The following is a 26,629-nucleotide window of genomic DNA, read 5'->3' as shown; positions in this document are numbered from 1 at the left end:
CATCCCACATCTAATCCCTGAATTGGCTCCATGTCCTTTGGGGACAGCTGTGCTTGTATCAATCGTGCACCTGAGATTCACGATTGATTACGACCTCAGTTAGAGACAACAAATCCATCCATTGTACAGCCGCTGTTGGCGCAATTCCCTTTCGCATAGTATTATAGCCGTGTTCCAGTCAACACACATACATACAAGATGGTAGGCGACATATCGAGAGTACACCTGGCTATTGCCAAACTGCTTACACGCCGCCCCTTTAGGTTGTCCTGGCTGCATCCATCTGCACCCGAGGGGGCAAGGCTGTCCTCTCCAGACAGTTCCGCGAAATGCCCCGATCGCGAATCGAGGCTCTCCTAGCGTCTTTCCCGAAGCTCGCCGATTCGAGCACACAGCATACCACCGTGGAGCAGGACAATGTCCGCTTCGTCTACCAGCCCCTGGACGAGCTGTACATGGTCCTCATCACCAACCGCCAATCCAACATCCTGCAGGACATCAACTCGCTTCATCTCTTCGCCCAAGTCGTCACCAGCACATGCAAGAGTTTGGACGAGCGCGAAATTCTCCGAAATGCCTATGAACTGCTCAGTGCTTTTGACGAGCTGGTCACCTTGGGCTACCGGGAGAACTTGACCATCAGCCAGATCAAGACTTTCCTCGAAATGGAGTCCCATGAAGAGCGCATCCAGGAGATCATTGCTAGGGTATGTCTGAAAGTAGCAGGGGTGCTGGAGGGGATGCTAACGGCAACTACAGAACAAGGAACTGGAAGCCACGGAAGAGCGCAAGCGGAAGGCGAAGCAGCTCGAGATGCAGCGCAAGGATGCCGCACGAAGTGGCCGCGCCGGTGTCCCACGAACGCCTATTTACCCCACGTACACGCCGCCTACCCGTCCCTTCGCAAGATACATACGATAGCTACGAAGCCGAGAAGAACAAGACTGCCCACAAGCCTGCTTTGAAGGGCAAGGAATGCAATTGGGGAAGAAGTCCAAGACAACCGACATGTTCGAGCGTGTGCGGGGCGATATGGGCTCGGAAGTGGACGATTCACCCCTCGTTCCTGTCGCTGCGCCGACGCCTGCCGCCGAGCCCGCCGCTGCCCGAATGTCTTCTACCCTCGATCGGGATGCCATCCACGTCACTATCAACGAGTCCATATCGGCGAAGTTGTCAAGAGAAGGAGCTGTGAACTCACTCGCTGTCAGCGGAGATCTGACGTTGCGAATCTCCGACCCAAGCCTGACCAAGGTCAAACTTGACCTTTCGGCCCACCCCTCCCACGGCGCGCAGTTCCGCACGCATCCTAATGTCGACAAGGGTGTTTTCAACAGTTCCAAGGTCATCCAGATGAGCAATGTTGCGCGCGGCTTCCCCGTCAACAACGCCGTCGGTGTGCTGAGGTGGAGAGCCACCCCGAAGACAGACGATGCCACTGCCGTGCCGATCCAGTTCACTGTTTGGGTCAACAAGGGTTCTGAGGGCAACTACGGCCTTACCGTCGAGTACGAGCTGACTGGAGGAGAGGAGCTGAAGGATGTTAGCGTGGTGATTCCCTATGTCACAAGCGAGCCTTCGGTTTCTAGTTTCGATGCAACCTACGAGGTTTCAGGAGATAGCTTAGAATGGTCGATTGGCACAGTGACGGCGGACGAACCGACTGGCTCGTTTGAGTTCGAGGCCCAGGCAGACGACGAGAACGAGTTCTTCCCGATGCAAGTGCGGTTCTCCAAGACATCACCATATGTCGACGTAGATGTAAGTACCCGACTTCTTTCACTCTCTTGAAACTGTGCTAACAGGCGTTTAAACTAGGTCTCGTCGGTATCGCTGGTTGAAATGAACGAAGAGGTTACATTCTCCAAGGACATCAAGTCCTCGGCAGACTCTTATCTAGTCGAGTAAATAGTCCTGGAAAGGGGATGGAGTTCAGTACTTCGGTTTCACAGCGAAAAGTAAAGTGGTTAGAGGGCTATGGCGGCTAGCAAATAAGTCTATAGAGCATCGCGCCTTTGATGCAAACGCAATACTTGATATCGCGCGATTTACTTGTAATCTGTCCAAAGCAGACGCTATGAAATGCATACAGATGGTGCTTATACCTTACTATGGGTGATGTACTGGAAGTATTTCCGAGATGATGAAAAGAAAACATTGCATCAAAAATTGGCGGAATGGCTTGTTTCTCTCTCACTGATTTGTAAACATATCTTTAGCATACGAAAAGTAAGTAAATAAACCATCTGGTTGGTATGCGTACAAGCATGGCAAGGAAGTCCTGTGGTGTGTGGAATATGGAATTTGGAGCAAGTGTCGAAACTAACAAGCAACACTGTGGTTCCGAAAACGCAAGAACACTTCCACTCGCATTGGTGCACCTCCCAAGTAATCGCGTCAAGGCGCGTTAAGTGATCCTCTTTCTCTCAATATTCCCCAGCACTATGTTCCTGGGCAAAAGTCCGAGCCATCCATCCGTTTAAGTATGACCAGGCCCCGCGATAATACGCCGGTTTTCAAGCTCCAGTAATGGCCGAGCCTGTCCAGCTTGGGCTCATGAGCCACACTGTGCTGGACCAAAGACATGATGGCATGCTCACCTACAATCCCACCATCGAGCTCTTCGCTGGAGCAGCAGGGTCCAAAACTTTGCAGATATGGCGGTCGAATGGCCAAGTCGTCGTGAAGAGCAGCCAGCGCGGCGAAAAAGAGTCGGTGCAGGCCCTGCGTTGGAAGCCCAATGGTAAGTTTGACTCAGCCCGTTCGTCGCATGTCGTCGTCCGTCCCGCCCTGTTAATCACTGCATGCTAGGCCAATTTCTTGCTGTCGGATGGAGCGACGGGTGTGTCAGGCTCCTGGGCTTGGAGAACAATAAAGCCATCCACCAGATCCCCGTGTGCGAGGCTGGCAGCAGCCGTGCCATCACCTACATCGGCTGGGCGCAGAATCGCACCGATAGACGGTCATCTCCTCAGGCTACCGAATCAGTGACTGCAGCCTTGCAAGGCTTGTCACTCAATGGTACCGACGAAAGCGACCGCAAGGATGTTTTGGACTTGCCGAGGGAGCTGACGTTCCTCGATATCGAGACGGCACTCCCCAAGATCAGTCCTCTGCCTGCGTCGGGTGGTTCTGGGTAAGCCAGATCTATTTCCCAAGGCACGTGCGATGCGAACTAATGGTATATAGCGATGACATGTATGTTTTCACCACAAGAGCTTCTTTGGAGTTTCTGTTCTGTCCCCTCTCGCCAGGGAGCAGTGATGAGGTCGACATTATGGTCGTCGGGTCCGATGACGGACACATCCACCTTAGTATCTACGACTCCTTCGTCATCGGAACATTTCGCTTCAAGATACCAGGCCCCTCTGGTCAAGGTAGTGCCCTGAAGCTGTCAGCACATGCCTCCCACCCGGATGTCTCGACACACTCCTCGTGTTCCAATCGGTAACAGACAGCGGGTCCAATGTTCTATATGTAGTCCCCTGGGACTTAACGTTTATATATTCCTCCCCGAAAACCTTTCCTTGCTGGCTTTTAAAACAACAACTCTACAAAAGCTACTCAGATATGTCAAGCAAGTACAGCTGCGCATGTTATATGAATGGCAGGCCACCAGAGAATTGCCAAGCAAATTTCTGAACAGTATCAACGAAACACTCAAAGAGGCCGGAAATTACGGTGAAATGGATATCGGACAGGCCATGTACCACTCGGTCGTGACAGGACACACCTTCCCGGAGGTGAAGGAATGGCTAGTTGACCAGCTAGCAGAACGCGTAAGACCTACCTCCTACTCCATGATAGCGCGTCTCTCTGCTTACACACAATAGGGTCATAAACGATGGGATAAGGCGGTCAGTTCCGGACTAGAAGGACTCCGGAGCCTTGTACATGAGAACTTCCTGCCGTCGCTAGAACGGATCGCCCTTATACTAAGCCGTTTGCTGGGCATAGCGCGATTTCACGACTCGAAGAACGACATCGGTTTCACTGCGGCACAGATCACCACAGTTATGGACATTGTTTCGTGCCTGATGCTCGTAGGGAACAAGATCCTCTTATTAGTGATGGAAGAGCTGGAACTCTTCCATTCTTTCTCTACCTGGCTCCGGTTCGAAATCGACCGGTTGGCTTCATCAACTATATCCGAAGAGCTGTCCGAGAAGGAAGCTACTATGGAGCACGGCAAGATCCTGACGTACATTCAACAGTGTATGAAGGCCAGCCCTCTAAGAGCGTATCTAAGTAACGTCTCACCGGAAGATTCGGGGAAGGACCGGCAACAGGCTGAGAACGGATCGTCTGTGCTGGAGATGCTCGACAAGCAGATCAGGTCCCAAGAGCTCGGCCAACCTGAAGGTGGTGTTCTCCCCCAGGTCGAGTTCCTCGTGAATTACCTGGTGGACAAGGCGAGCGCGGTGTTCAATGGAATTGCTGAGGCCGAGAGGCGTAGTGTTCGTTTCGGGCAGCCCACAAGGATTGAGCTAGAGAACCGCGTGTCGAAGCTCGATGTCAGCATGTCTATCACTGAGCATGAGGTGAGTCTTTCTCTTGCCTGCGCAATGCTTACCTCTCCATTCACTAATTCAGTTCAAGAACACTATCAACAGCTTGACTTTCACCGCTGTTTCGCAGGATGAACAGCCCAGCAACGGTGAGACCCGGCCGCGGCATTATTTGGACCACTCCACTAACTTGACCCATAGTTCATCTATACCGCACCGAGGCCAGTGTTGTAAATGGAATCAGCGGAGCCACCAAAACATCATACTCTTGCTTGTCGCTTGGAGAAGCAAAGATCATTGATATCAAGTTCCTGCATGGGGACTCCTTGCTTGCGCTGATATCAGTCAATGGTAAGTAACGCTTTTACTATCCCGAGAACCCAACACTGACGCAAAACACAAAAGACGAAATGCGAATCATTCGAATTCCTCATCAATCCGCCGAACTAGGATATACAAACTACGTTGCGGGGCAACCGACTGTACCGCATGTGCTCCGCACCGAGCAAGTGACCAGCGTATTCCCGAACATGATGGTCCCGGCCGATGGTGGATGGGATCCTGTTCAGATGGAAATCAGAGGGGCAAGTAAGCAGAGGGGCCATTTGCCGGCAAGAGTCTGCCTCCTGGGCGAAGATATGCAGCTTTATCGGGTCCTTAGCCTGCCTGAGAAATTCATGTAGACGATACCTGCCTGAGCGAGATGGGAATGTACATCCCTTGCTGGTTGAAGCTAGTGTGTGGTGGGATTGAGTCCCATTTTACCCCGGACCATTGGTGGTAGGCTTCCCCCGCATACTACCTCAGTTCCCCTAGGCCGAGCCTACGGAGTCAGCGCCCGCCTCCAATGACATAGCGAAAGCTTGGGGTAAACTTCTGACCGTTTCTCACCCATTGCCGAGTGATGCCCTTTTAGCAATGGCTTGACTCCCCTTTTATCTAAGTTATTAAACACGTCTTTGTATGCACCGTTAGTATTGACCATCGCCCTCTGATTGTACGTGAATAGCTCATCAAGACGGGTTTAATACTACTACTACTACTACTGCCTGGACTGGTATATAACACAGTGGCTACACAGTAATCATCGTCGGAAAAACCCGCCTTCAAAGCCGCAGCAAAAGTGAGGCTATCGTCATGTCCGGAGCCACCTCGCGCCTCAGGAGTATCCTTGGGCATTTGGGGGGTTCCTCGAAACCGCCTGCACCGGCGCCGCCTCCTCCAGCTACCGCTGCTGCTGCTGCTGCTGCTGCTGCTGCTGATAATGAGTATACCCACAACCACCACATCCACCAGCTCTCGCCCACGTTCTTCCTGGAGCGCGCGGCGTCCATCGAGCCCGACGCGACGGCCATCTATCACGTCACCGCCAACGACCGCGTCCTGAGGCGGTCCTACATCGAGTTCGCGGACCGCGCCCGGGGGCTCGCCTACTACCTGCAGAAGCACGGGTACCGGCGCGTCGGCGTCTTGGCCACGAATACGCCGGCCTTCCTGGAGAGCATCTACGGCATCGCGGCGTCGGGCGGCGTCATCGTGCCCGTCAATTACCGGCTGAAGCCCGCGGACATCACGTACATCTTCGACTTTGCGGAAGTTGATGCCATCGTCGTCGACCATGAGTACGTCGCGCTGCTGGACGAGTTCAGGCAGGCGCACGCCGGCGTCCCGCTCATCGTCGATGCCGACACGGACGCGACCGAGGGGAGCTCGGCGGCGAGTTCGACGAGGCTGTGCTCGAGGGGCTTAAGCACGACGTCGCGCAGGGGAGCAAGGGGTGGGCGGGGCTCTATTCGCAGCGGTGCGCCGGCGGCGATGAGGACGCTACCATCGCCATCCCCTTCACGTCGGGGACCACGTCACGGCCAAAGGGAGTCGTCATGACGCATAGGGGTGCGTACTTGGCCAGCCTGGCGAATATCATCGAGTCGGGCCTCAACTACAATGGCACCGGTCGATGCAGGTATCTCTGGACCCTTCCCATGTATGTATTATGATCTATCCAACTGAGCAGACAAGAAGATAAAATGGGTTACTGACGCAAAGACAGGTTCCATGCCATGGGTTGGACGTTTCCGTAAGTTTTATCAATCTCTGAACGAAGAGAACGATACTTCTTCCTTTGAGAATGGATTATGAATTAATATAACTCTATTAGTTGGTCAGTAACCGCTGTAAGAGGAACTCATTACTGCCTACGGAAGATCGACTACCCCCTGATCTGGAAGCTCCTGAAAGAGGAGAAGATCACCCACTTCAACGCAGCCCCGACCGTCAACACGCTGCTGTGCGCGTCCCCCGAGGCCGAGAAGCTGCCCGAGCCGGTCAAGGTGACGGTGGCGGCCAGCCCGCCGACAGCGCACCTGTTCGAGCAGATGACGGACCTCAACCTGCAGCCCGTGCACGTCTACGGCATGACGGAGACGTACGGCCCCATCACCAAGGGGTACCCAATGCCGGCGTGGGACGCGTTGCCGCGGCCCGACAAGTACGCCAAGATGGCGCGCCAGGGCCACGGCTTCATCACGAGCCTGCCCATCCGCGTCGTCAAGACGGACCAGCCGGACGGCGTGCTGGTCGACGTCGCCAAGGACGGTAAGGAGATCGGCGAGATCGTCTTCTTCGGCAACATCTGCGCCAAGGGCTACTACAAGGACCCCGAGGCCACCAGGAAGCTGTTCCTTGGGGGCGGTCTGCACTCGGGCGACCTCGCCGCGTGGCATCCAGACGGGAGCGCGCAGATTCAGGATCGAGCCAAGGATATCATCATCAGCGGTAAGTTCCCACCCCCAACTCTCCTCGAGGAAAACAACAGCGTGTATGTATGTAACTCTTATACTAACCTGGCCTGACATGGTACCACTAGGCGGTGAGAACATATCCTCGGTGGCGTTGGAGAGCATGCTCGTCCAACACCCGGACGTGCTGGAGGCCGGCGTAGTGGCCGTCCCGGACTCGCACTGGGGCGAGCGGCCCAAGGCCTACATCACGGTCAAGGAGAGCCGGCAGCTGGAGGGCCAGGGCCTCATCGACTGGGCCAAGGGCCAGAGCGCCATTAGCAAGTTCATGGTGCCCCGCGAGGTCGAGGTCGTCCGGGAGCTGCCCAAGACGAGCACCGGCAAGATCCAGAAGAACGTGCTTCGGGAGTGGTCCAAGAAGGGCCAGCTGCGGACATAGGCGGGAAAAAGTCGACATTATTGCTTTGTGTTCTTTTAGTCTGTATTTGTCGGGTTATAGCGAGTTGTAGAATACTGCTCTGTCGAATTGATAGACCATATTCATCACGTGAACGAAATCGCCATGTGGGAAAGTGGGAAGTGATGAACTGAGACGTTTTGTAGCGGTGCCTGATGCCAACGAATATTTATGCACCTTCGTGCGTGCAGTTTCACCAAGTAGGGGATTTGCTTCTCGATACACATTCACCCATGCGGGATATAATTATTCAAAGGACACATACATATCCGGTGGTCCCCGGTGCCTGCATTGTAGAGTTCGAACTTGACCAGGGACGACAATCGAAAACATGCCAGTGCCATATACATGGGCAATGGTGTTAATTTGGTATGGTCCGGGAAACGCATGCTCAGATAGCGACCAAACGAAGAACGTACTGGCCAAGGGCGTCATGTAAATAATGATGTATCCAAATACTGACGACTTCACGCCGTTCCGAGCAGACCTGAACTTGAACCTGACACCACCGCCAACAGCGTCCCATGTCGATCCCTTCCCTTATCCCAGGGTTGCAGGCATGCATGCGCGATGTCCCCATGATGTACATACGTGCCCAGTTCCCCAACGGTCTAGCCCCCACCCACTCGTGCAGCTCAACGTGGCCGGTACTCGCAACTTTGACATCGGCATGGTCCCCCCGGCGACCCCGCCGAATTCCCTACGGTCCACGCTGACTGTGAAGACATCTTTATAGGTTATCGATGCATATGCGTATGGGGCGTGCCGACCCTGGGAAGCCTGCCCGGGGCCTCCCGCAGTACGACATGACGAGGTGGATCAACGTCTCAACCTTTACGGGAGAGCTCGCCAGCGGGCCCAGCCCTCCCGAGGGCGGTTATTTTTACGTCGGCGCATGCGCAGCGCATCTTCTTCGGCGACTCCACCCTAGGGGGGAAGGGTACGGGACGCAGCATTCGGGACATTTTTCCAGGTTTCCATAGCATAGCGATGATGACGACTAAGAACGGTAAGCTAAGCAATGGGCAGGCTCGATATAGGTGGATGAGGAATATGATTTCCCTCTTTTTCTATTTCTTCTTAGAGTCTAGTAGCCTGTCAATTAATCCATCCCACTTTTCTATTATCTTATGATCGACAACTTGCTTGTTTCATGACAAGCCGATCGCATTTGTCTATGTTCTTCTTTGAACAGCACGTCGGCGCTGCTTTAGCATATGGGTAAAGAGATACGGCCCAGCTGTCGGGGAATACGTCAGTCAGCTTATCAGCCAGGGGTGTGGGGGAGGGGGATGGTTCGGGTGCAAACGATTTCCAGATGCGGAAAGCATAAGCATAGGACAATAACTAGCAAGAGAGTGAGAGACTGCTTACCGGGCAGATAGGTCAGCAAACCCAGGAATAGATAACCCCGATATACGGGGCCGATATCCGAGGCCCGCACGAGGCGAGATAGACCAGCCAAGCCTCGCTGACGAGGCCGACAGGGTAGAGGACCAGGAAAGCGTTGTACCGCAGCCACTTGATCCAGCCGAAGGGCTCGCCCCTGAGCAGCTGCCCGACGAAGAAGGCATACCGAATCATCTCCGAGCAGCCCCAGGCCAGGACACAGCCCGCGAAACCCGTTGGGCCACCCCTTTGGCCCCATAAGCTGTTACCTTCGTTATCGGTGCCCAGGAAGAGTTCCGGGAACCGCGCCATGACGGTCCATACCTAGATCGCCGGGCGTTAGAACAAGTGCGGCTTTAGACGTTCTTGAGACGCCTCCCCCCCTAGTGGCTAGGCGGACAGCGAGACATGATACATGCACATATCTGTATATCCCGAGGTAGGACACACCCGCACCTAGGACTAAGACACACATACACATCGGTAGTGGAGAGATAGATGCAAAATAGAACGAACAATACCGAAGAAAAAGAAAGCATAGAGAGGCTAGTAGCTTACCACAAGGTTCTTCCCCCCAATCTGCAGCACCGTGGTCGCGGCCGACGCGCCCACGAGCCCCAGCGCCGCGTGCGCCACCTCGAGGAACGCCAGGGTCTGGGTGAAGGCCAAAAAGGGGAACGGCAGCTGCCGGTACAAACTGCCGTCGGCCGCGTCGTCATACTCGTCCGTGTCGGGGCCGAGCACCAGCACCCTCACGGCGCGGAGCGTGACGAGGGTCCACAGCAGGAACGAGAGGGTGTTGTAGGTGATGAGGTAGATCCATTTTTTCGTCGTCGCGTTGATGAGCGCCATGGTCTTCTCCTTTCTTTTCCTTTCCTTGCTTCCCTCGCCTCTTGGCAGGAGGTAGGTAGTGAGTCGGAGTTTGCGTTGCGTGTGCGCCTTTTTACTCTCTTGGGCTTATCTTCCCGCTCGCTAACTCGCTACCCGTTTTTGTCCGTTTCCAGCTCCGACCAGACAGCCGCAGCCGCAGCCTCAGCAGGGCTTATGCGTGTGCGCGGCACACGGAAGCGGTTTCCTTATCTCCCCGTCCGTCTCAGCCCCAGTCGCGCGCGGCACACCTGCACACCAGGATGCAACTTTGCAAGTGTGAACCGTGGTAGCACAGTGCAGTAGTAGTAGTAGCGGCAAGCCAAGGCGATAGATAAGAAGCAATGCGCAGCAGTACCTAGTATGTATCCAGTATACAGCGCAAGGTACGTATCTATATTTTGCGGGGGAGGGAGAGAGAGACCGGGAGGGGTTGTTTGGGGTTGGTTCCCGTAGATTAGGTGCGGAGCTTGGATGGTAGTGGGCGGTAGATATATTTGATAGCGATCGATCAGATATGTATGTAGTATAGATAGTGGTAGTGTAGTGGTAGTAGATAGATGGGGAAAATAGGAGTCTGGGTATCAAACCAACCCCCCAAGCGAGGTGGTGGTGAGTGAGGCGTAGTAGTAAGTCCGAGTATGGTTAGAGTAAGCGGCTGTGCGGTGTCTGTCCCTGAGTTCGGTGCAACCCGTCAGGGGACCGAAAGACTTTACTCCTCCAGGATAAACGTTGATGTAGCCAAGAGGGCCGGCGGTCCTTGCAGGTGGTATCCGTCGTGTGCCAGAAAAAGAACCCTGACTGACTGACTGACTGACTGACTGACTGACAATTGACTTGCGTGCGTATGCACTAAAAACCAAGTCCGTGGTTGCGTCACGGATCGACTTTCTCCAGGATTTCGGTTTTGGGATTTGGAGAAATGCCCACATGGGGTTTTGGCCAATTTTCAGGCAGCCAAGAGCTCGGATTCAGACACACGAGAAAAGGTAAAAGCGGTCAAATCAGGCAAATAATACATGACTTGTTTGTTGCAAGTGTCAAGGGATGGGTTGGATCCCTGAGGTCCCCACAGACGGCAATCTCCATGAACCACATACCGCCATAGGCCCCATGCTGGCTCGCCGAGGAATCACGGTCGCCAGTGATGCCAACAACGAACGTTTCAGGGGCAATGCGCGATTATCGGCACGTTGGCTTGATGGCCGTGGTTTGGCGATGGACAGAAGCGAACCATATCTGTATTGGTGATTGGCGAATAAAAGTAAAGAATCTCTCTTTCAATTTCTTCAACGATATTAGCATGCATTTCAACAGATCCTTGGCCAGCTGATATCCGTAGTCAAGAAAACAACGCATAGATGCACACACAAACATAGTACCACGGAGAGATTGGAAAAAAGAAGAGTATAAATGTCACAACCGAGAGACCTTGTAGAGTTGAAACAATATTGGGGGGGATTTTTGATAATAAATTCCGGGCTAAGACAAATAATTCCATTGTTGCGTCAAGCCTCTTGTGGAAGAGAGCGCAAACAGGGTATCTTCGATCCAAAACGCCATCGTCACGCATTTCTCACATTTACTGTAAATTCGACTTTAAACCTTGCTGGGTTCCCTGCTTTGTTTTCGGAGCCCAAACATCTGCAGCACCTCGGTCCAGAATCCCACAGGAGCGTGGGTGAAGGAAGCCTCATATGCGTCAATGATGAGACGGTCCCAGACCAGGTCCGCCTCAAGGGGCTTGACGAACTTGGTGCGCTTCAAAAGCTTCCAGAAGCAGAACAAAACAGGCGCCAGAATCACCATCGTGTAGTTCACAAAGAAGTCCTTCGTACTCCAAGGCGAGAAGCTGGCGTAACCGTAGCAAAACACCACACACGTCTCAAAGGCGAGAGCAATGTAGGCACTGTAAGGCTGGAACCAGCCAGTGTACGGGAAAGACTGGCGGTCCACACCTTGAGCCATGCAAGCACGGTAGAAGAAGATGTAGGTGACACACATCACAATGAAGTTGATGACACCACCAGCGGTGATCAGGGTTACCAGCCATGTCAAAACCTCGCTGCTACCGCTGCCGAGCGACAGGAACGACAGAACGGGGAAGCACATGGTAACAGCAAAGCACCAGATCGGGACTCCGTTCTTGAGAGTCTTGCGGAGGAAGCGCGGCGCGCGACCTTCAAGAGCGAGACCGAAGAGACTGCGTGTAGCGGCGTACTATTGGGAAGTCAGCAAACTAACAACCGAGCACGTTGGGGGGCGGGGGGGGGGGGAGGGGACATCGACTTACTGTATAAGTGTTGCCGGCAGAGAAAATGCTAGTAAGCATAAGGGCGTTGGTAACGTCGGGGAGAATGGTGATTCCAAGATTGTTCATGGCGATGACATAGGGCGAGGCAGCAGCAGTGCCGGCACCGCTTCCGCTGCCGTCGTAGAGGTCTGCGAGGGCCTTGGCGTTGTAGGGAACAACAATGCCAACGCAGAGCGCTCCGAGGATGAAGAAAACGCCAAAGCGGTAGTAGACGGTCTTGAAAGCAGTCTTGATGTGTATACTCGGTCGCTTGGCCTCAGCAGCAACCATGGAGATGTATTCGGGTCCGACGATGGTGAACGAGGAGTTCCAAAGAGCAGCTAAGAATCCCTCCCAGCGCCCCAAGCCGCCGGTGGAACGGTACTCGCGGAAAGGGCCGGGGTCGCTCCACTGCGATAGTGTCAGCAATTGTCTAGTACAAACGCCCGGAAGAAAAACAGGGCACCGCGCGCAATTCTCACCACGACTGAACTGTGAAACGGGGGGGATGATATATACTTACGTGGCGGAAACCGTAGGCATCGTGTTTTGGGTTGCCACCGCACATAGTGACGAGGGTGAAGGAGAATAGCATAATGATAAGGATGAGTTTGCCTCCGGAAAGCCAGAATTCAGCCTCACCATAGGCTCGGACAGCTACCATGTTGAGCAGACTGGAGGCCGTATTAGTACTCGGTGCGCCAAGGGGCAGGATTAGTACTCGGTGAGAACTCACGCATAAAGTACGATACAAGCGCAGCAAACGGCGGCGGCAGGAATATCGTCACGCCAAAAGGATAGGACAATATTCAGGGCAGTGATCTCAAAGGGAATCAGGAGAGCCTCGTAAAGGAAGAAGTTCCAGCCGGCCATGAAGCCGAAGGCCTCATCGACCCACTTGCCGGCCATTCGGATGAATCCTCCACTGACGGGCATGTAGGTGGCCATCTCGGCCATGCAGTTGTTGACGAGACCGAGCATGCAGCTGTAGAGGAGGTAGGCAAGGAAGAGACTGGCCGGGCCGGCATTGTAGAGACCTTGGCCGATGCTGACGAAGAGAGCAGTGCCGATAGAGCCACCGACGGCGATCAATTGGATTTGACGGTTGTTGAGCCGGCGAACGAGGCCGTCGGCGTTCTCGACGACATGGCCGGTAGCAACATCGTCGGAATCCCGCACGTAGCCGCTGCCGGTCTCCTTGGATTCGGACTTGTGAGAGGAGGGAGCCATCTTTACCGAGTTGAACAGTTGGAAGCCAATATAGGAATGGGTGAGAAAGAGTGAAAGAGGAAAGGTTTCGAGACGGGGAACCGACCACGGGAAAGACGGCGTACTTATGCAGATCCAGAAATTCCAAGATTCGCCTACGTAGGTTACCTAGCCTGCTTGCAAAAGCGAGAAATAGAGGACGGCACCACTCTTGGATACCTACTCTCAATGCGCACCTCCTCTGGGTCTTGTCGAGTATCTGCGTTGCGTCCCTCTTCTCGCCCTCAGAGGCGCGCGCGCGGCCGAGGGGATTGGTCAATGATGGGAAGAGTGGATAGACAGGGGACATGGGAGAGAGAGCAGGGATGGTGGGTCTTGTATTTTCCTCTGGCAGCTAGTATCCGTTAGGATGGGGGGGGCCGGGGGAGGGGTGTGCCGCTGCATGTATGTAGATAGAATGTACGGTACGGTACATACATACGTGCAGTAGCCAGAGGATAGGGTTCGGAGGGGGGGCCGACTGGGACCACTGACCAGAATGGGAGTGCACAACCTATCAGAGCAGTCGCAGCGTCTGGGCCTATGATCGGATTGCTACGAGAGGCTGATCAGAAGCTGACTGCGCTTGTCGCGTTATCTACATAGTGTGGGTGGAAAAAACACACCCTCGAACCAGACTAGCGACATGGGCAGAGGGTGACTGCCCATGTTAACTGATAAAAAAATATATCCCATTTTACTTTGCCCAGTCGAATTATACCCTGGCCGCATCCTGGTCGCATCCTGGTCCGTATCCTGGCTTTACCCCATGCTGGAACGTGCATCTACTGGAAGATGACATCTTGTAGTAAGCGTGGCTGGCCTGTGGCCCATCTCTCCCGTTCCAATGTTCCAATTGTTTTAGTCTAGGTTGCTTCGTACAAGGGGATAGTTCCTGCAGTGGTCACTGTGTGGTGCAGCAGATAGATCCTCATCGTACGTACGTATCAAAGCGTAGGGCGGAGTGGGAGGAAGAGATAGGGAGAGGTTTCGGCCACGGTCAATGAAGAAGCTCGGTAGGTAGGTATGCCATGAACCAGCCTGCCTCTCTTAGCCGACAGTTGCTGGTATTTGCTGCAATCAAATTAAAGCCCAATCGACGGATTCTGCTAGACCACTAGACTTGCACCGTTTTTCCCTCTCTGCCTTTCTCTATGCATTCTTTTGCTTCCTTCGTCCCTGGCCGGTCTGGTGTCTGGGGAAGATTCCTGGACTAAATCCAAACCAAGACATCCACCCCAGAGAGATGACGTCGGGACCAGTCTACGCACCCACCTTTATTTTGGTACGAGCATGTTCACGTCCTGACCCTCGCTTCGTACCCACCCAGATTTTCCGACGCACACAGATTTGACCCTTGGCCCCGCGCCCGACGCTAGCGAGTCTTGGAAGTCAACCCTGGAAGGGTTTGATTTTAAATGTCGCAATTGGCAAGCCTCCCTTGCAACCAAACCGCCTCTGATTGGGTCCTGGGTCAAGCCACTTTCTCGCCGAACCATCTTGGCTCGCATTGCTCAGCTCTCAGAGGCCTAGAGGCCCAGGCAGTGTGCGTGGCAGACGCAGGCAGAGATATTGAAGGAAAAATCGTCCAATGTCAGAGCATGCTTCCGACGCTGGTCGTGTTGCACCATGCGGAACCGAACTGCGGACTCGCCGAACGAGAGAAAAATGCCCGAACGCCTGTAGACAGACAGGATGGCAGATTCCTGTGGTGGATAAACCTGTTGATCAAGTTCGTCTGTCAATCTTTTTTTCACTTGTTAGTCGACACCTAATCCAAAACCATTTCCAATCACGTGTGATTCGAATAAATCAGTACCAATTGGCCAATAATAAAAGAAACCATAAGAAAATGGGGGATAAACCGAATGCATGTATGTAATGGAAATGGCAGAACAAGGGTTTATTTTTTAGGATTTCAGGCAACGACACATTGAGTCCATCAAATAAATTTTTGAGGCCGAAACACCAAGTTGTTAGTGACCACCGCCATCCATGAGCCCACCTTGAGCCTTCTGACCGCATTGCGGACAAGGAACATGTATGTATGTTAGCCGTAACAGCCTCTCGGTGAATCCCAATGCCCAGCCCAAAGCATTGTGACAATGAGGGGGTATTCGTGCACAGCCCAAACCCAGAGCTGCAGGCTACACTTAGTACCGCCGAGAACTGAGTGAGTCTGAGGTGGCTGACCAACACAAATTACTACTGCACTACCAGTAGGTCGACACAGCTGAACCACATCATGGAACAGCCCGGTGCCCAAACCGTCCTTCTAGAATCCTGACAAGTAAAACGCCTAGCTACCAGTTAATTGCCACAAGCCACTCCTGTGGTATGTACTACTAGTCATCGGCTTGCTGATTGATTAACGGGTTTTACTGCTGGGCTACTGCTGGTGGGCTCATGGTTGTTACCTAGGAGGTAAGTAACATAGGCTGCAAGGCCGACTGACGGCCCGCCCTGACTAGAACTATCCAATGTATGTACATGACCCGCCCGACCTCAACACTTCCAAGACTACCTGCTTCCGACAATTGTACAATCCATGATCATGGCGGGCAAACACACCAAGAAATAACGTAATGATATAAATGAGACCTTGGTTTGTATGACTAGCCGGATGTCCCAAGGGGGCCAGTGACTAGGGGGGGAAAGTTGCAGTGGTCCAATGAGACGAGCGGCTCAGTTGGCTGATCAATGCTAATCAGTCGGGAGATGAGGCCACAAGTGGGTCAGAATGAAGGATTTTACGGCCCCACCACCGAGTCGGAGGGTCCGCTTTGCCCCGTTCCTCTGATCACCGCCACGGTCCGGCTGGGTCAAAAACGAGTAGGTGCATGGCACTAAGCGCTAGAGGTTTCTGCCCAGCTGCTAGCCCCTTGAATTATGTGAAGTCTGGTCCACGGGCGAAGTCGATGCCAAGCAACCGAGTTTAGCCGCTGCCCATCGCGGTTTACGCCCTTGATCACCTGTCCCTTTCCTGCCCGTCTCCCTCGTCATTCCTGCAGGAGCTGGTTGGGCACGTGAGCTGTCAATTGAAGGAGCCCGCCAAAACCTGCACACTGTTTGGTCTACATACATGAAACCCGGTCGTAGCATGGTGGGTGACATTGAATACAAAATAGAGCCTTTCCCCTTCTTTTCTGCTGACTTGAGTGGGACGACTGTTGCATTCATGGTTGTTTGGGCTCGCGATCACAGATCGACTCACGAGCTTTCAAATGTTACTTGGCTCGCTAAAAGCAACTACAACATGAACTGCAAGCGAGCTGACAAATGTGTATTATTGCACATTGGGAAGACATCGGCCGACGAGCTCATTTCCCAAATGAACCCATCATTATTTTCGTTGCCACGCATACGACGACGCTACTTGCTCTAGGTCTATTCAATACTGGATTCCGCTCTCTCGACTCTGCGGTGGCCAAAAACAAACCGAATGAGGTCACATCCATCAACAGAAGCAGGCATACAGCGATGCGCACATGGATACTGCATTATTTGACCGGCAAAGGCTTACCCGGAGCCCATGTAGGTGCGGAGTTCTGAAGTTGAGCCGCAGCGGCTTTGTACCTACTCGTGGCCATCCTGAGTCGCGAGCAGACGGAATACTTCCAAGCGCTGGCTAATCGACATCACATGGCGACCCTTTGTCAACATGGCCATGGAGACGGGATGCTCACAGCCTCTGAAGGCCGCGGCGACCGAGGAATGCGGCTGCCTGACATAGAAGGGGCCAAGACAGGACGGTACAATTCTCTCTTCAGCCAGGGATCTTCCGAGAAGCTTTGATGTACGCGCTCATAGCTGCGGTCTGTTACGGCTCTACGTGAGGTGAGGTCTTTAATTAGATATCCCAGCGGCTTGGGAAACCCCCGATCAAGGTTTCCAGCGCAATTACATGGCTGAAAAAGCGTATCTGCGCCAAAGGCCGACGAGCTTTGGGCCTCTGGGGCTTTGGGGCTTTGGGCGACACTTCATCTATTCTAACCAAGTACGTTGGAAAAAGGGAAGTGGAATGGCTTGGAGGGTCCCCTTGGTGGTTTGACCGCTGATCGTCGCCCAGCTAGCGAAGCAGGAAACTTAGAGTTCGGGCATGCTTGGGCATACCTAGAAATAAGAAGATCGTTGATCGGTCGAACTTCGTGACAAGTAAACAACAAACAATACTGGGCAATTTTGTGGTGCTAAGCTGGAAAAGCCCGACGTCTGTTCATATGACGACATTGGGGAGGAAGTGGTAGAGTTGCCTCCCGAATGAATACTACCTCGAAGACCGTAGCATCTGATCGCAACAATGAGCTCTCCCTACTGTCCACTACAGACTCGAGAACGTGATGGATTAGGTTAAACAATTGTTCGCAGGCATTTGGGACCAGACCGATTGGATGGTCCGGCGTATTGGGCTGCCGACTGGCGAATAGCATAACTATCACCGGCTAATTCTGGTGCTTGCCACCTCTAATGCAATTGTGTCCATTCTTGTGACTACTGCTTACAGTTGACGTATGCGTAGGTAGGTACTGTACTTTTTCCATGATCCAGCCTCCGCCGCGACACGGAAACCGGCAACTGGTTAACGTGCGAATTCTAAAAATCGATGTAAAAAGTCGATATGGACCACCAAAAGTCCATTTCTGCATTGAGGGCCTGCCGCCCGTCCGCACACTAATACTTACTTAGGTAAGAGGTAAGGAATGGTGTGCACGACAATCAATGGTGGCTTGCGGTAACTTCAAGCCACACGACGACCTTATCTTATCGCACGCAATCCATTATCCCCCCCACATCCTCCACCTCCAGCTTGCAGGCAAATAATTGGCTTCAGAGCTCTCCACGTCAACAGAGGCCGACAATCGTCTTGTTGAGGTCGTCAGTCCAACTCGAGCCTCAAGAAGCTGCCCTAAGCTACGCTCCCAACCGTCCTCGCGAACCTTTTTGCCCCATCAGTGCCCAACTGATTCCTTCTTTTGCATTATTCAACAGTCTTCTCAAGTTGGGAGAAGTCATTCTTACCTCCTACCGACCGACATCTTGGATGACCTGACTTCCAATTGTCACGCTTACTCCACCTCTCCGTCTCCAAAGCAGCATTGCTGGCTTCAACCTGATTGCTTGCTGACTGACGTCAACCAACACCCGACGCATGAGCCCTCCCTCTTCGTCTTGACAGTCGCGCCAAACGCTTCCTACATCCGAACCCTCTCGCGCCTCGCCGTGGATATGCTAGAATATTTGGCCCATGATGTCTCAGGTTCAGGAAAAGATGTCTCTCGAAGACTGGCTGGACGATCTATGTGTCCGCTTCATTATAAACCTCCCGCAGGAAGACCTACAGTCTGTCGCCCGCATCTGCTTTCAAGTTGAGGAGGCACACTGGTTTTACGAAGATTTCATTCGACCGCTAGACCCGACCCTGCCGAACATGTCGCTGCGCACCTTCTGCCTTCGCATGTTCCAGCACTGTCCTCTGTTCGCCTCGTTCAGCGAAGATAGCTACATGCAGGCGTTTGATGAGTTCGTGCTGTACAAGACGCGAGTGCCTGTGCGCGGCGCCATCATGATGAATCATGCCATGGACAGCACCGTGCTTGTCCGAGGTTGGAAAAGCAACGCCAACTGGAGCTTTCCGAGGGGGAAGATAAACAAGGACGAGGATGACCTCGACTGCGCCATCCGTGAGGTTTTCGAAGAGACGGGCTTCGATGTTCGTGGCGCCGGTCTTGTTCCCGAGGACAACAATGTCAAGTACATCGAGATCACTATGCGTGATCAGCACATGCGTCTTTACGTCTTCCGGGACGTGCCCATGGATACCGTATTCGAACCCAAAACCAGAAAAGAGATTGGCAAAATCCAATGGTACAAGTTGCAGGATCTACCGGCTTTTAGGAAAAAGAAGGGTGTTGGTCGCGGTGAGGGCAACGCCGCAGAAGCTGCCACGAATGCCAACAAATTCTACATGGTTGCGCCATTCTTGGTACCCTTGAAAAAATGGGTAGTCCAACAAAAGAAGCGCGATGCCCACAAAGCTGCGAGACAGACGGGACAGCAACATCCTGTTACTATACAGGAGGAGGATCTCCTCACCGAGGACGATCAGCACGAGATCGATGAGATCTCGCCTCCTATACCCACGTCCGTCTACCAACCAGGCTTAGGATCGAATGGTACCGATGCTAGCAATGCATACATGCCGTCAGGTGTCAGCGCTGCGACCAATGTGAACGCTGGGGCTGCATTGATGTCGATCCTGCAATCCAAAGCGCCATCGACGGGCCAGAACGGTCATACCAGCGCTTCGCCTTCGGCTCACCCGTATCCTCATACGCCACATGAACAGGTCTTCACCGAAGCAACTCGACCTCGCACACCACCTCATAACCATCCAACACAACGATTGTCCTACCCACAGGGACAGCCACCTTATTTTGGTGTTGGCCAACAACAGTTTCAACAGCAGCAGCAACCTAACCGAGCATACCAGCACCAGGCTGCTCGGCCCCAGGTTCATATATCGACAGACTATAATGGGCAACCAGAAATCCTGGTCTCACCCCGTCACAAATCCAATCAGCAGCCACCACAGCTCATGCATCCACAGCCTCAACCTCCCCAGGTCCAGCAATCCTTACTCATTCGAGGGATGGTGCCAACGCCAGCAATGCATGAGCAGATGGCCGCTACTGGACCACCGCAAGGCTACCGAGCCAATGCTGCCCAGCAGCAGCAGCAGCATCTACAGCAACAACAGCAGCATCTGCAGCAGCAGCAGCAACAACAACAACAGCATCTGCAGCAAAGACAATATCAACAACAGCAGCAGCAACAGCAACATTTGCAGCAACGACAACAGCAGCAGGAGCATCACTTGCATCAACAACAGAGCCAGCAGTATCAGCAGTATCAGCATCAAAGCCCTCTTGGTGCACAAGGAACCCCTCCTCAACCAAGACAAAGCCTCGAGCCAACTGCACACTCGATGAGCCTGCTGGGTGTGTTCAAGGGTACTACACCACAGCCAGACGTCAAACAGCATGCAGCCCCACCCCAAAACACTCCGCAGTCTCAAGGCTACCCTCAGAACATCAATATCGGACCAGCCAGCCCGCAGTTCCCATCATCAAACAGTTCGCATCCCGTTGGATCCTTTAACAAGCACCAGTCAAGCCTTCTGGATATGTTCAAGCAGACAGATACAACGAAGAAGCTGGTGGGCGGCGAGACTATGCCGCAGGGCCGATCGCCTTTAGGCCTTGGTGCGGCGGCCGCCGCTGCTGCTGCTGCTGTGCCTGCCCTAGAAAAGTCTGTGTCACCAGCCACCGCAGTAAGGCAAAGTCTCGAACACCATGGGCAGTCCCAGGTGTCGAACCCAGAACTGAATCTTCCGTTCGGAGCTCTTGCTATTGCATCAAGAAAGAAACCGGTGCCTTCATTCCAGCAGTCCCCCCAACCCCAGCAGTCCACACCAACTCGGTCTATGGCGTATCCATATGGGACCAGTTTTGACTCGAGCGCCTCCAACCTCGCCATGTCTCTGGGGGCGCCTTCAGCAGCGACGCTTCCCGTACCTAGCGGGATTTTTAAGGCCCGCCCCGAGGCAACTGTGGAGCAGAAGAGTAGCCTACTTTCGCTCTTTGGGAAAGGGAAGGAGCCGGCTTCTATGGGCGAGAACATGCGACCCAGATCTCGCGTTGCTTCCATTGCTTCCGGCGCTGGTGATAACGCATCGCTCGGCAGCAGGCGTGGCAGCCAGACACCTTTAACACCTGCAGATAGAGACTTCTTAATGGGTTTCCTGAAGGATGCGTCTAGGAATCACGCGAAACGCTAAGCGGGATCTAGGGATCCATCTAATAATGGCTATCTAGTCTGTCGATGGCGGGTGAGGGGTCGCGGTCGCGGTCGCGGGAGGCGGGAGGCGGGAGGGAGGCGGAAAAGGGGGAACCCCAATGGTTTTCATAGTCGTACAGTGAGCATGCATCTGGGCGGTCGTGTGGAGTCATAGCGCATGGAATACCCTTAGTTTTTTAGTATCAGATCAAATACTATACGTTGGTTTATAGCGATATTACGAGCTAAGTTATAATGGACAATTTGCTATTTATCATATGATCGCTATCTTGAAGTACGTTGTTATGAAGCAAGTTCCCTGTACCTAGTGCTATGGAAGTACATGGCAGCTACTCCAGCAAATCTAACGTGCTCTTCTTGATGGAAACGTGGCTGTATGTATGTCTTTCATTCAGCAAGAGCTAACGGCCGCCACACGGCACGCATCCCGGACAGACCGAATCTCAAAGGGCATCGTCGTCTACATCACTTATGCCGACCAGCCGTGGGCAAACCCGTAGTGGCTGTGATCGTTGGTAGTAATAGCAGTAGCAGTAGCAGCAGCTGCTGCTGCTGTTGATGTGATGAACTTCAGATGGAATACACTCGAAGTCTCTCTTCGGATAATACCTTCTCTCCGTTGATTGCTCAAAGTCTAAGAAAACAGTGATATTGAGCTGTCGCGAATCAACCTGGATCTTGGAGAAAAGCGCAGGACTATCCGCATACATGTAACACTCGTGATAAGGCTCGATAGGTGGGATAGTACTACGTATGTACGACCAAGGTGTGTTTGCACAACTTCAGAGTGTCAGTATTGGCGCGGGGAACCTGGTCGTCTGTAGGGGGCGGGATGCGGGATACCAAGACAGACCAGCCCGACTATGCCGTACCATATCGTGTGACTGGCGCCACATTCTCTATATACAGCTTCGACTGGTCCAAGGAGAAGCAGTATACAACAGATGAAGTACTTACTTGTATTCACACACAAATACGCATAGACCCTGCAACCACATCGTATCACCACAGGACCCATGTGTCTCTGTCGCATGGCATGGAACCATCATCGATCCAGCCAGCCAGCCTCGATCCGTCGCCCGGTCACGCACCACCCACCCGCTGCACCTCCCTCGAACCACGTCACATCGGATCACACACACCTCTCGCCTTTACTAGAGGGCCACACCTTACCCGGGCCGAGAACGATTACTATGCTATCTATATAGCTGATGATAGCTAATAGATACCTGTCGCTTCGTTTGCTTGCATGCATGCATGAGAAGGATTCCGGAACCGAATTCTCTTCTTCCTGTCCGATTGGCTGTACACATACTAGGCACCCAGCTTTCTTTCTGCGTATAGGCAAAGAATCTAACGAGTTTCCCAAAAAGGAAGGTCGATATCGCCGGTTGTTTGTTTGTTCCCTTGCTGGTTTGCTTGTCGGCATCTCCCTATCAACCCTTTAAGCGCTTGGTGATGGACTACCCCAGAATAGAATCATCTTTAGTGTACCGTACGGCCGGGTCAAGGAAGTAGAGAGGCAAAGGAGAAGTCAACTTGTCCCTTGTAACATCCGCAAAGAACCCTCTACCGTTCATCTGTTTATTCATGGGACCAACTTACAACAGTCAAATAACGACCTCTATTTCTGGGTTTGGCTTGGGCGTACCATACGTATTGTCACTTCAAGCAGTTGGGTAGCTGGTGATGGACTAACTGACAGGATGGTACATGACGTGGCAGAGGAGACAGCATCTTTCACAACATTGGGTGAACCATATTGAGAACAGAATGTATAGCCACTCAGTATGGCTGAAATGAGTCGTGTTGTTTCGTAATACGCAAAGCTACAGGAACACACTTGTTACCACTTCGCATCTGCAATTTTCAGACCTCACCCCCCTGAGTAACCGTCCCTGCCAGCTTCCTGACATCAAGTCGAGTATGCTGGTGCTGTAACAATCTTGACAATTCTGGGTATCCATATCAAACCGTCCTCAACTCCTCGACGCCGCCCCCACCCCTCCAGTCAATAAAAAAAGTAGCCACAGACCATACGAGACATACGAACCGTCTCCTCCATGGCTCTACCTTGTCGGGACGGATCTGATGCTGCATGACCCGCGCAGTAGTCGTACAAATAATGGGAGGAGGATGCCCCGGTTCCCGGTTGGCTGTCTGTCACGGCCTTATGCCGTCACCCCGACAGTCGTGGATGCAGGAAACTCAGATGAGGTGTCGAACTTATCATCGCTCTCATCATCTTCATCATCCAGTCGCAACGTAGCAAAGCGGTTGATGCTGACAGCAGGCTTTTTCGGTGAGGGGTTGCGCTGAGGCTTGGGAGGCGCCGGCGGCTTCTGCTCTACTCTCAGGGGCTGCGCGCACTCATCCAAATCCCAATCAATCTTGGACCCCTTGTACTTGCTACCCATACCGTTAATACATCTGTACAGTCTAGAAAGCAACTCATGAAACTTACGCGCGACTCATCATGCAGGTCCTAGCGAACATAGCGTTATGAACAGAATTGGTCTTGATGTAGCAGCTGCCCCCAAGAAACTCGATCTTGATCACGACCAGATTGTGGATGTGTTCAAGATCATCTCTAACGCTGTCCTCGGTGTGAGTGGGGTCGACGCGCCGGATGACCATGTTACGGGTCGCGCCCTGAACGATCTTGTGTGCGACATGGCCGGCAAGATGGAAGTGTCGTTCAGCCCACTTGATGAATACCTATAGCGGCGGTTAGCTTATCGCATGGCAGGAGGGGCCAGATACACCTACCCGCTTATTGTTGATGTACAGATCATGGCGCCTCGAGTGATCGTAGAAGCGTACAGCATCTTCCTCGCGTAAGAATGAAACCATGGCCATGTGTTCATGTGATCTGATAAAAACCTCGAGAACCTGGCCACCGCGCACAGCCCTGGTGATGTCCTCGTGCTTTGTGTTGTCAGGAAGTCCAGCCAGAACAATGGTTCTCTTGCACATCCGGGCGTATTGTGGTCGTTGGACCTCAGCGTTCTGGGTGAATTGGCCAAACGTTTGGTGATGAGTTGCCTCGGGGCTCAACCCTTCGCCAGAGTAAGAGGCCGAGAAGTCGTCGCCGGCGACATCCACATCGCCCCATGCCTGCTGGTTGCCAACCGATCTGCCGCCGTACCCGCCATGATGGCCGCCATTTCCAAATCCGTTGCCGATGTGCGATGTGTGATGCCGCCCATCCGATTTATTGTTGGAGGTATAATACGAGCTCTTGGAATGGTTGAGCACGACCCCGCCGTCGTCAGTGTTCTCCTGCTCCAATTTCTCCAAAGGTCGAGTGCCGGCATCAGGAAGCGGGGCTTCGACGTCCTGGCTCAACACCTTTACGCAAGCATTAGTTCGACGTTGGATTTGGCAACTCGTAGAGTGGCCCGAAAGTATCCCTCATGTGCCGATCCATGGGGTTGCGGCAGGTGTGGATAGTGCGGACTTACAGCAATGGTAGGTTCCGTGACGCCTCCATTGATTAGGTTTTGTCGAAGTCGGGAAAACTTGTGAGCAATGGAGAGAAGTGTTTCATACTCGACATTCGGGACAATGGTGAAGTCCTGGGCTCGAGACGGAGTGCCTGTTGTCGCCACCGCGAAGTCATTGGTATCCTACGTAGATGGTTTGATTAGAGTGGTGTTTCAAAGGACTAGCAGATCGATCGAATCGTATCGTATCGTCTCGTCTGGCGTTGGGGACAAACGTACAACATTGGCCCTATACTACGAGTCAGCCTCCGCGACAAAAGTTTCACTTCCACTGTGCCCGCAGGCGAGGGGAAAGCTTCACGATGAGACATTGAGGGGAGGGTTGCTAGGGTCTAGTTTGAAGTTGCTTCAAGCTCGGGTTCCGGACGCGGAGGGGCTGAACTTACCTGCGGAGCAGAGTCTCAAAGTAATTACGGTCGATAGTAACGGTACCTGACGTAGCCGCCGTCATCTTGAGCTACGGGAACGTCGTCGAGTGATCAAGCCGCAATTGACTTTGATCTCACTCGGGCGCGTGTGTGAATAGGCACTGGGATTTCCAGACACAAAGATGGAGAAGGAATGCGGGAGAATGGAAGGGAGAACAGAATAGACGATCGAAAAGAGATCAACCCTAAAAGATCTACTCCCTCGTTTCGTCTCGTGCGACGCCTCCCTTCTCCCCCCAACCAGGGAAAGAATAGAGACAAAATAAAATGAAAAGAAATGGCCAATGGCAGTGTGACAGATCGTTTGGACCTGCCAGTTGATTCGTTGTTTGGTCCCTGGGGCGGCAACGGCACCTGCTCCTGCTTCTGCCTCTGTTTGAAAGGAGCTTGGGCTTCGAGCTTCAACAGCAGCGCAGTCGCGTTTAGTGGTTGTCAGTGTTAGTGGTGGTGGGGCTTTTGGCTCGCTGTTTGGAAGATAAGGTTGGCGCTGACTGCATCTAAACTGGGGTCCTATTAGGGGTCGTTTACAGAGCACCTTTTCCTCTTTAAGCCTGCAAAGGTTGGTTTGACAAGCAAACCGGCGGCAAGGAGGTTATCTACATGTAAGTAAGATGCATTTATATTCATTCATTCCTTTTGATATTGACCACAGCAGGTTTCCGATGCCTATTATTAGGATTCGATTTACTATATTCGGATTTCAGATTTCCAACTCCAGCCCCCAGTGTTTCTATTTTCTCTTTCTATCTATGGCAGATCGAGAAAATAGCAAGATGAACTAACTGCTGAGATGCACCAGACCCCCGCCAGTTGCTAGGTTCTTCGGGTCCTGTTTTGATCTACACCTAGCGCCCTCCGCGGTACCGGGAAGATCCAACTTTGGCTGGGTCGCCAGGTGGTTATTCCCGTACCGTTTACGTATGAGACATGGGAAACGGAAAGGAACAACAATCACATCGAAACATACATCAAAACTTGAGTACTGTGTCCCGACAAGTCCATCGCGGCTTTTCTTCAACAGAGCCACAAGTGCTTTAAAACTTCTCATCCTCGGGCTAGCAGCAGCCCGTCGACTTACTAAGCAGGTTTCGAAGCAAGACGATTCAGATCTGCCATGGGCACGACCAACCCTACCACATTAGTGCAACCCTCAAGGTGAAGAAAATGTCGAACCAAGATGACTTTCTGTGACAAGTTAACATAGGTATTTGACACGAAACATTATTATGATACATGACAAGCCCCAAATATCGAGGGAAAGCATGGGACCACGATCAGGTGAGGAATAATAAGTGCTCGAAAAGTGGCCGCCCCCTTTAGAGCGTTTCGCCAGATGAT

General features: G+C 52.9%; 8 protein-coding genes across 8 annotated transcripts; 5 read left to right on the top strand and 3 right to left on the bottom strand.

Moving 5' to 3' along the window:
* Positions 1-198: 198 nt before the first annotated feature.
* Positions 199-1,908, top strand: PG994_003649 (Coatomer subunit delta; the record flags this gene model as incomplete). Its single annotated transcript, XM_066855058.1, has 5 exons — positions 199-201; positions 264-707; positions 760-895; positions 968-1,761; positions 1,819-1,908. The coding sequence occupies 5 exons, from the start codon at positions 199-201 to the stop codon at positions 1,906-1,908; spliced, it is 1,467 nt and encodes a 488-aa protein (XP_066719336.1).
* A 621-nt stretch (positions 1,909-2,529) lies between these two features.
* Positions 2,530-3,140, top strand: PG994_003648 (uncharacterized protein; the record flags this gene model as incomplete). Its single annotated transcript, XM_066855057.1, has 2 exons — positions 2,530-2,743; positions 2,812-3,140. 2 exons carry the CDS (start codon positions 2,530-2,532, stop codon positions 3,138-3,140), a joined length of 543 nt encoding a protein of 180 aa, XP_066719335.1.
* Positions 3,141-4,070: 930 nt separating this feature from the next.
* On the top strand, positions 4,071-4,742 carry PG994_003647 (anaphase-promoting complex- cyclosome- subunit 4 domain-containing protein; the record flags this gene model as incomplete). The annotated part of the gene is made up of 2 exons (XM_066855056.1): positions 4,071-4,541; positions 4,710-4,742. The coding sequence occupies 2 exons, from the start codon at positions 4,071-4,073 to the stop codon at positions 4,740-4,742; spliced, it is 504 nt and encodes a 167-aa protein (XP_066719334.1).
* Positions 4,743-5,645: 903 nt separating this feature from the next.
* Positions 5,646-7,685, top strand: PG994_003646 (uncharacterized protein; the record flags this gene model as incomplete). The annotated part of the gene is made up of 5 exons (XM_066855055.1): positions 5,646-6,119; positions 6,158-6,492; positions 6,559-6,585; positions 6,667-7,283; positions 7,375-7,685. 5 exons carry the CDS (start codon positions 5,646-5,648, stop codon positions 7,683-7,685), a joined length of 1,764 nt encoding a protein of 587 aa, XP_066719333.1.
* A 1,404-nt stretch (positions 7,686-9,089) lies between these two features.
* PG994_003645 (tyrosine phosphatase-like protein) lies at positions 9,090-9,944 on the bottom strand (the record flags this gene model as incomplete). The annotated part of the gene is made up of 2 exons (XM_066855054.1): positions 9,090-9,416; positions 9,651-9,944. The coding sequence occupies 2 exons, from the start codon at positions 9,942-9,944 to the stop codon at positions 9,090-9,092; spliced, it is 621 nt and encodes a 206-aa protein (XP_066719332.1).
* A 1,614-nt stretch (positions 9,945-11,558) lies between these two features.
* Positions 11,559-13,482, bottom strand: PG994_003644 (General amino acid permease AGP2; the record flags this gene model as incomplete). The annotated part of the gene is made up of 4 exons (XM_066855053.1): positions 11,559-12,179; positions 12,253-12,663; positions 12,776-12,926; positions 12,989-13,482. The coding sequence occupies 4 exons, from the start codon at positions 13,480-13,482 to the stop codon at positions 11,559-11,561; spliced, it is 1,677 nt and encodes a 558-aa protein (XP_066719331.1).
* Positions 13,483-18,748: 5,266 nt separating this feature from the next.
* On the top strand, positions 18,749-21,337 carry PG994_003643 (uncharacterized protein; the record flags this gene model as incomplete). The annotated part of the gene is made up of 1 exon (XM_066855052.1): positions 18,749-21,337. The coding sequence occupies one exon, from the start codon at positions 18,749-18,751 to the stop codon at positions 21,335-21,337; it is 2,589 nt and encodes an 862-aa protein (XP_066719330.1).
* A 2,191-nt stretch (positions 21,338-23,528) lies between these two features.
* PG994_003642 (RNA recognition motif containing protein) lies at positions 23,529-25,314 on the bottom strand (the record flags this gene model as incomplete). The annotated part of the gene is made up of 6 exons (XM_066855051.1): positions 23,529-23,766; positions 23,822-24,075; positions 24,127-24,708; positions 24,822-24,986; positions 25,083-25,092; positions 25,250-25,314. 6 exons carry the CDS (start codon positions 25,312-25,314, stop codon positions 23,529-23,531), a joined length of 1,314 nt encoding a protein of 437 aa, XP_066719329.1.
* Positions 25,315-26,629: the final 1,315 nt, after the last annotated feature.

The sequence above is a fragment of the Apiospora phragmitis genome (genome assembly GCF_038363925.1).
Source record: "Apiospora phragmitis strain CBS 135458 chromosome Unknown utg000004l:1.0-3135199.0:1.0-3139288.0, whole genome shotgun sequence".
Lineage (NCBI taxonomy): Eukaryota > Fungi > Ascomycota > Sordariomycetes > Amphisphaeriales > Apiosporaceae > Apiospora > Apiospora phragmitis.
This window is presented reverse-complemented; position numbering and strand designations above follow the sequence as displayed.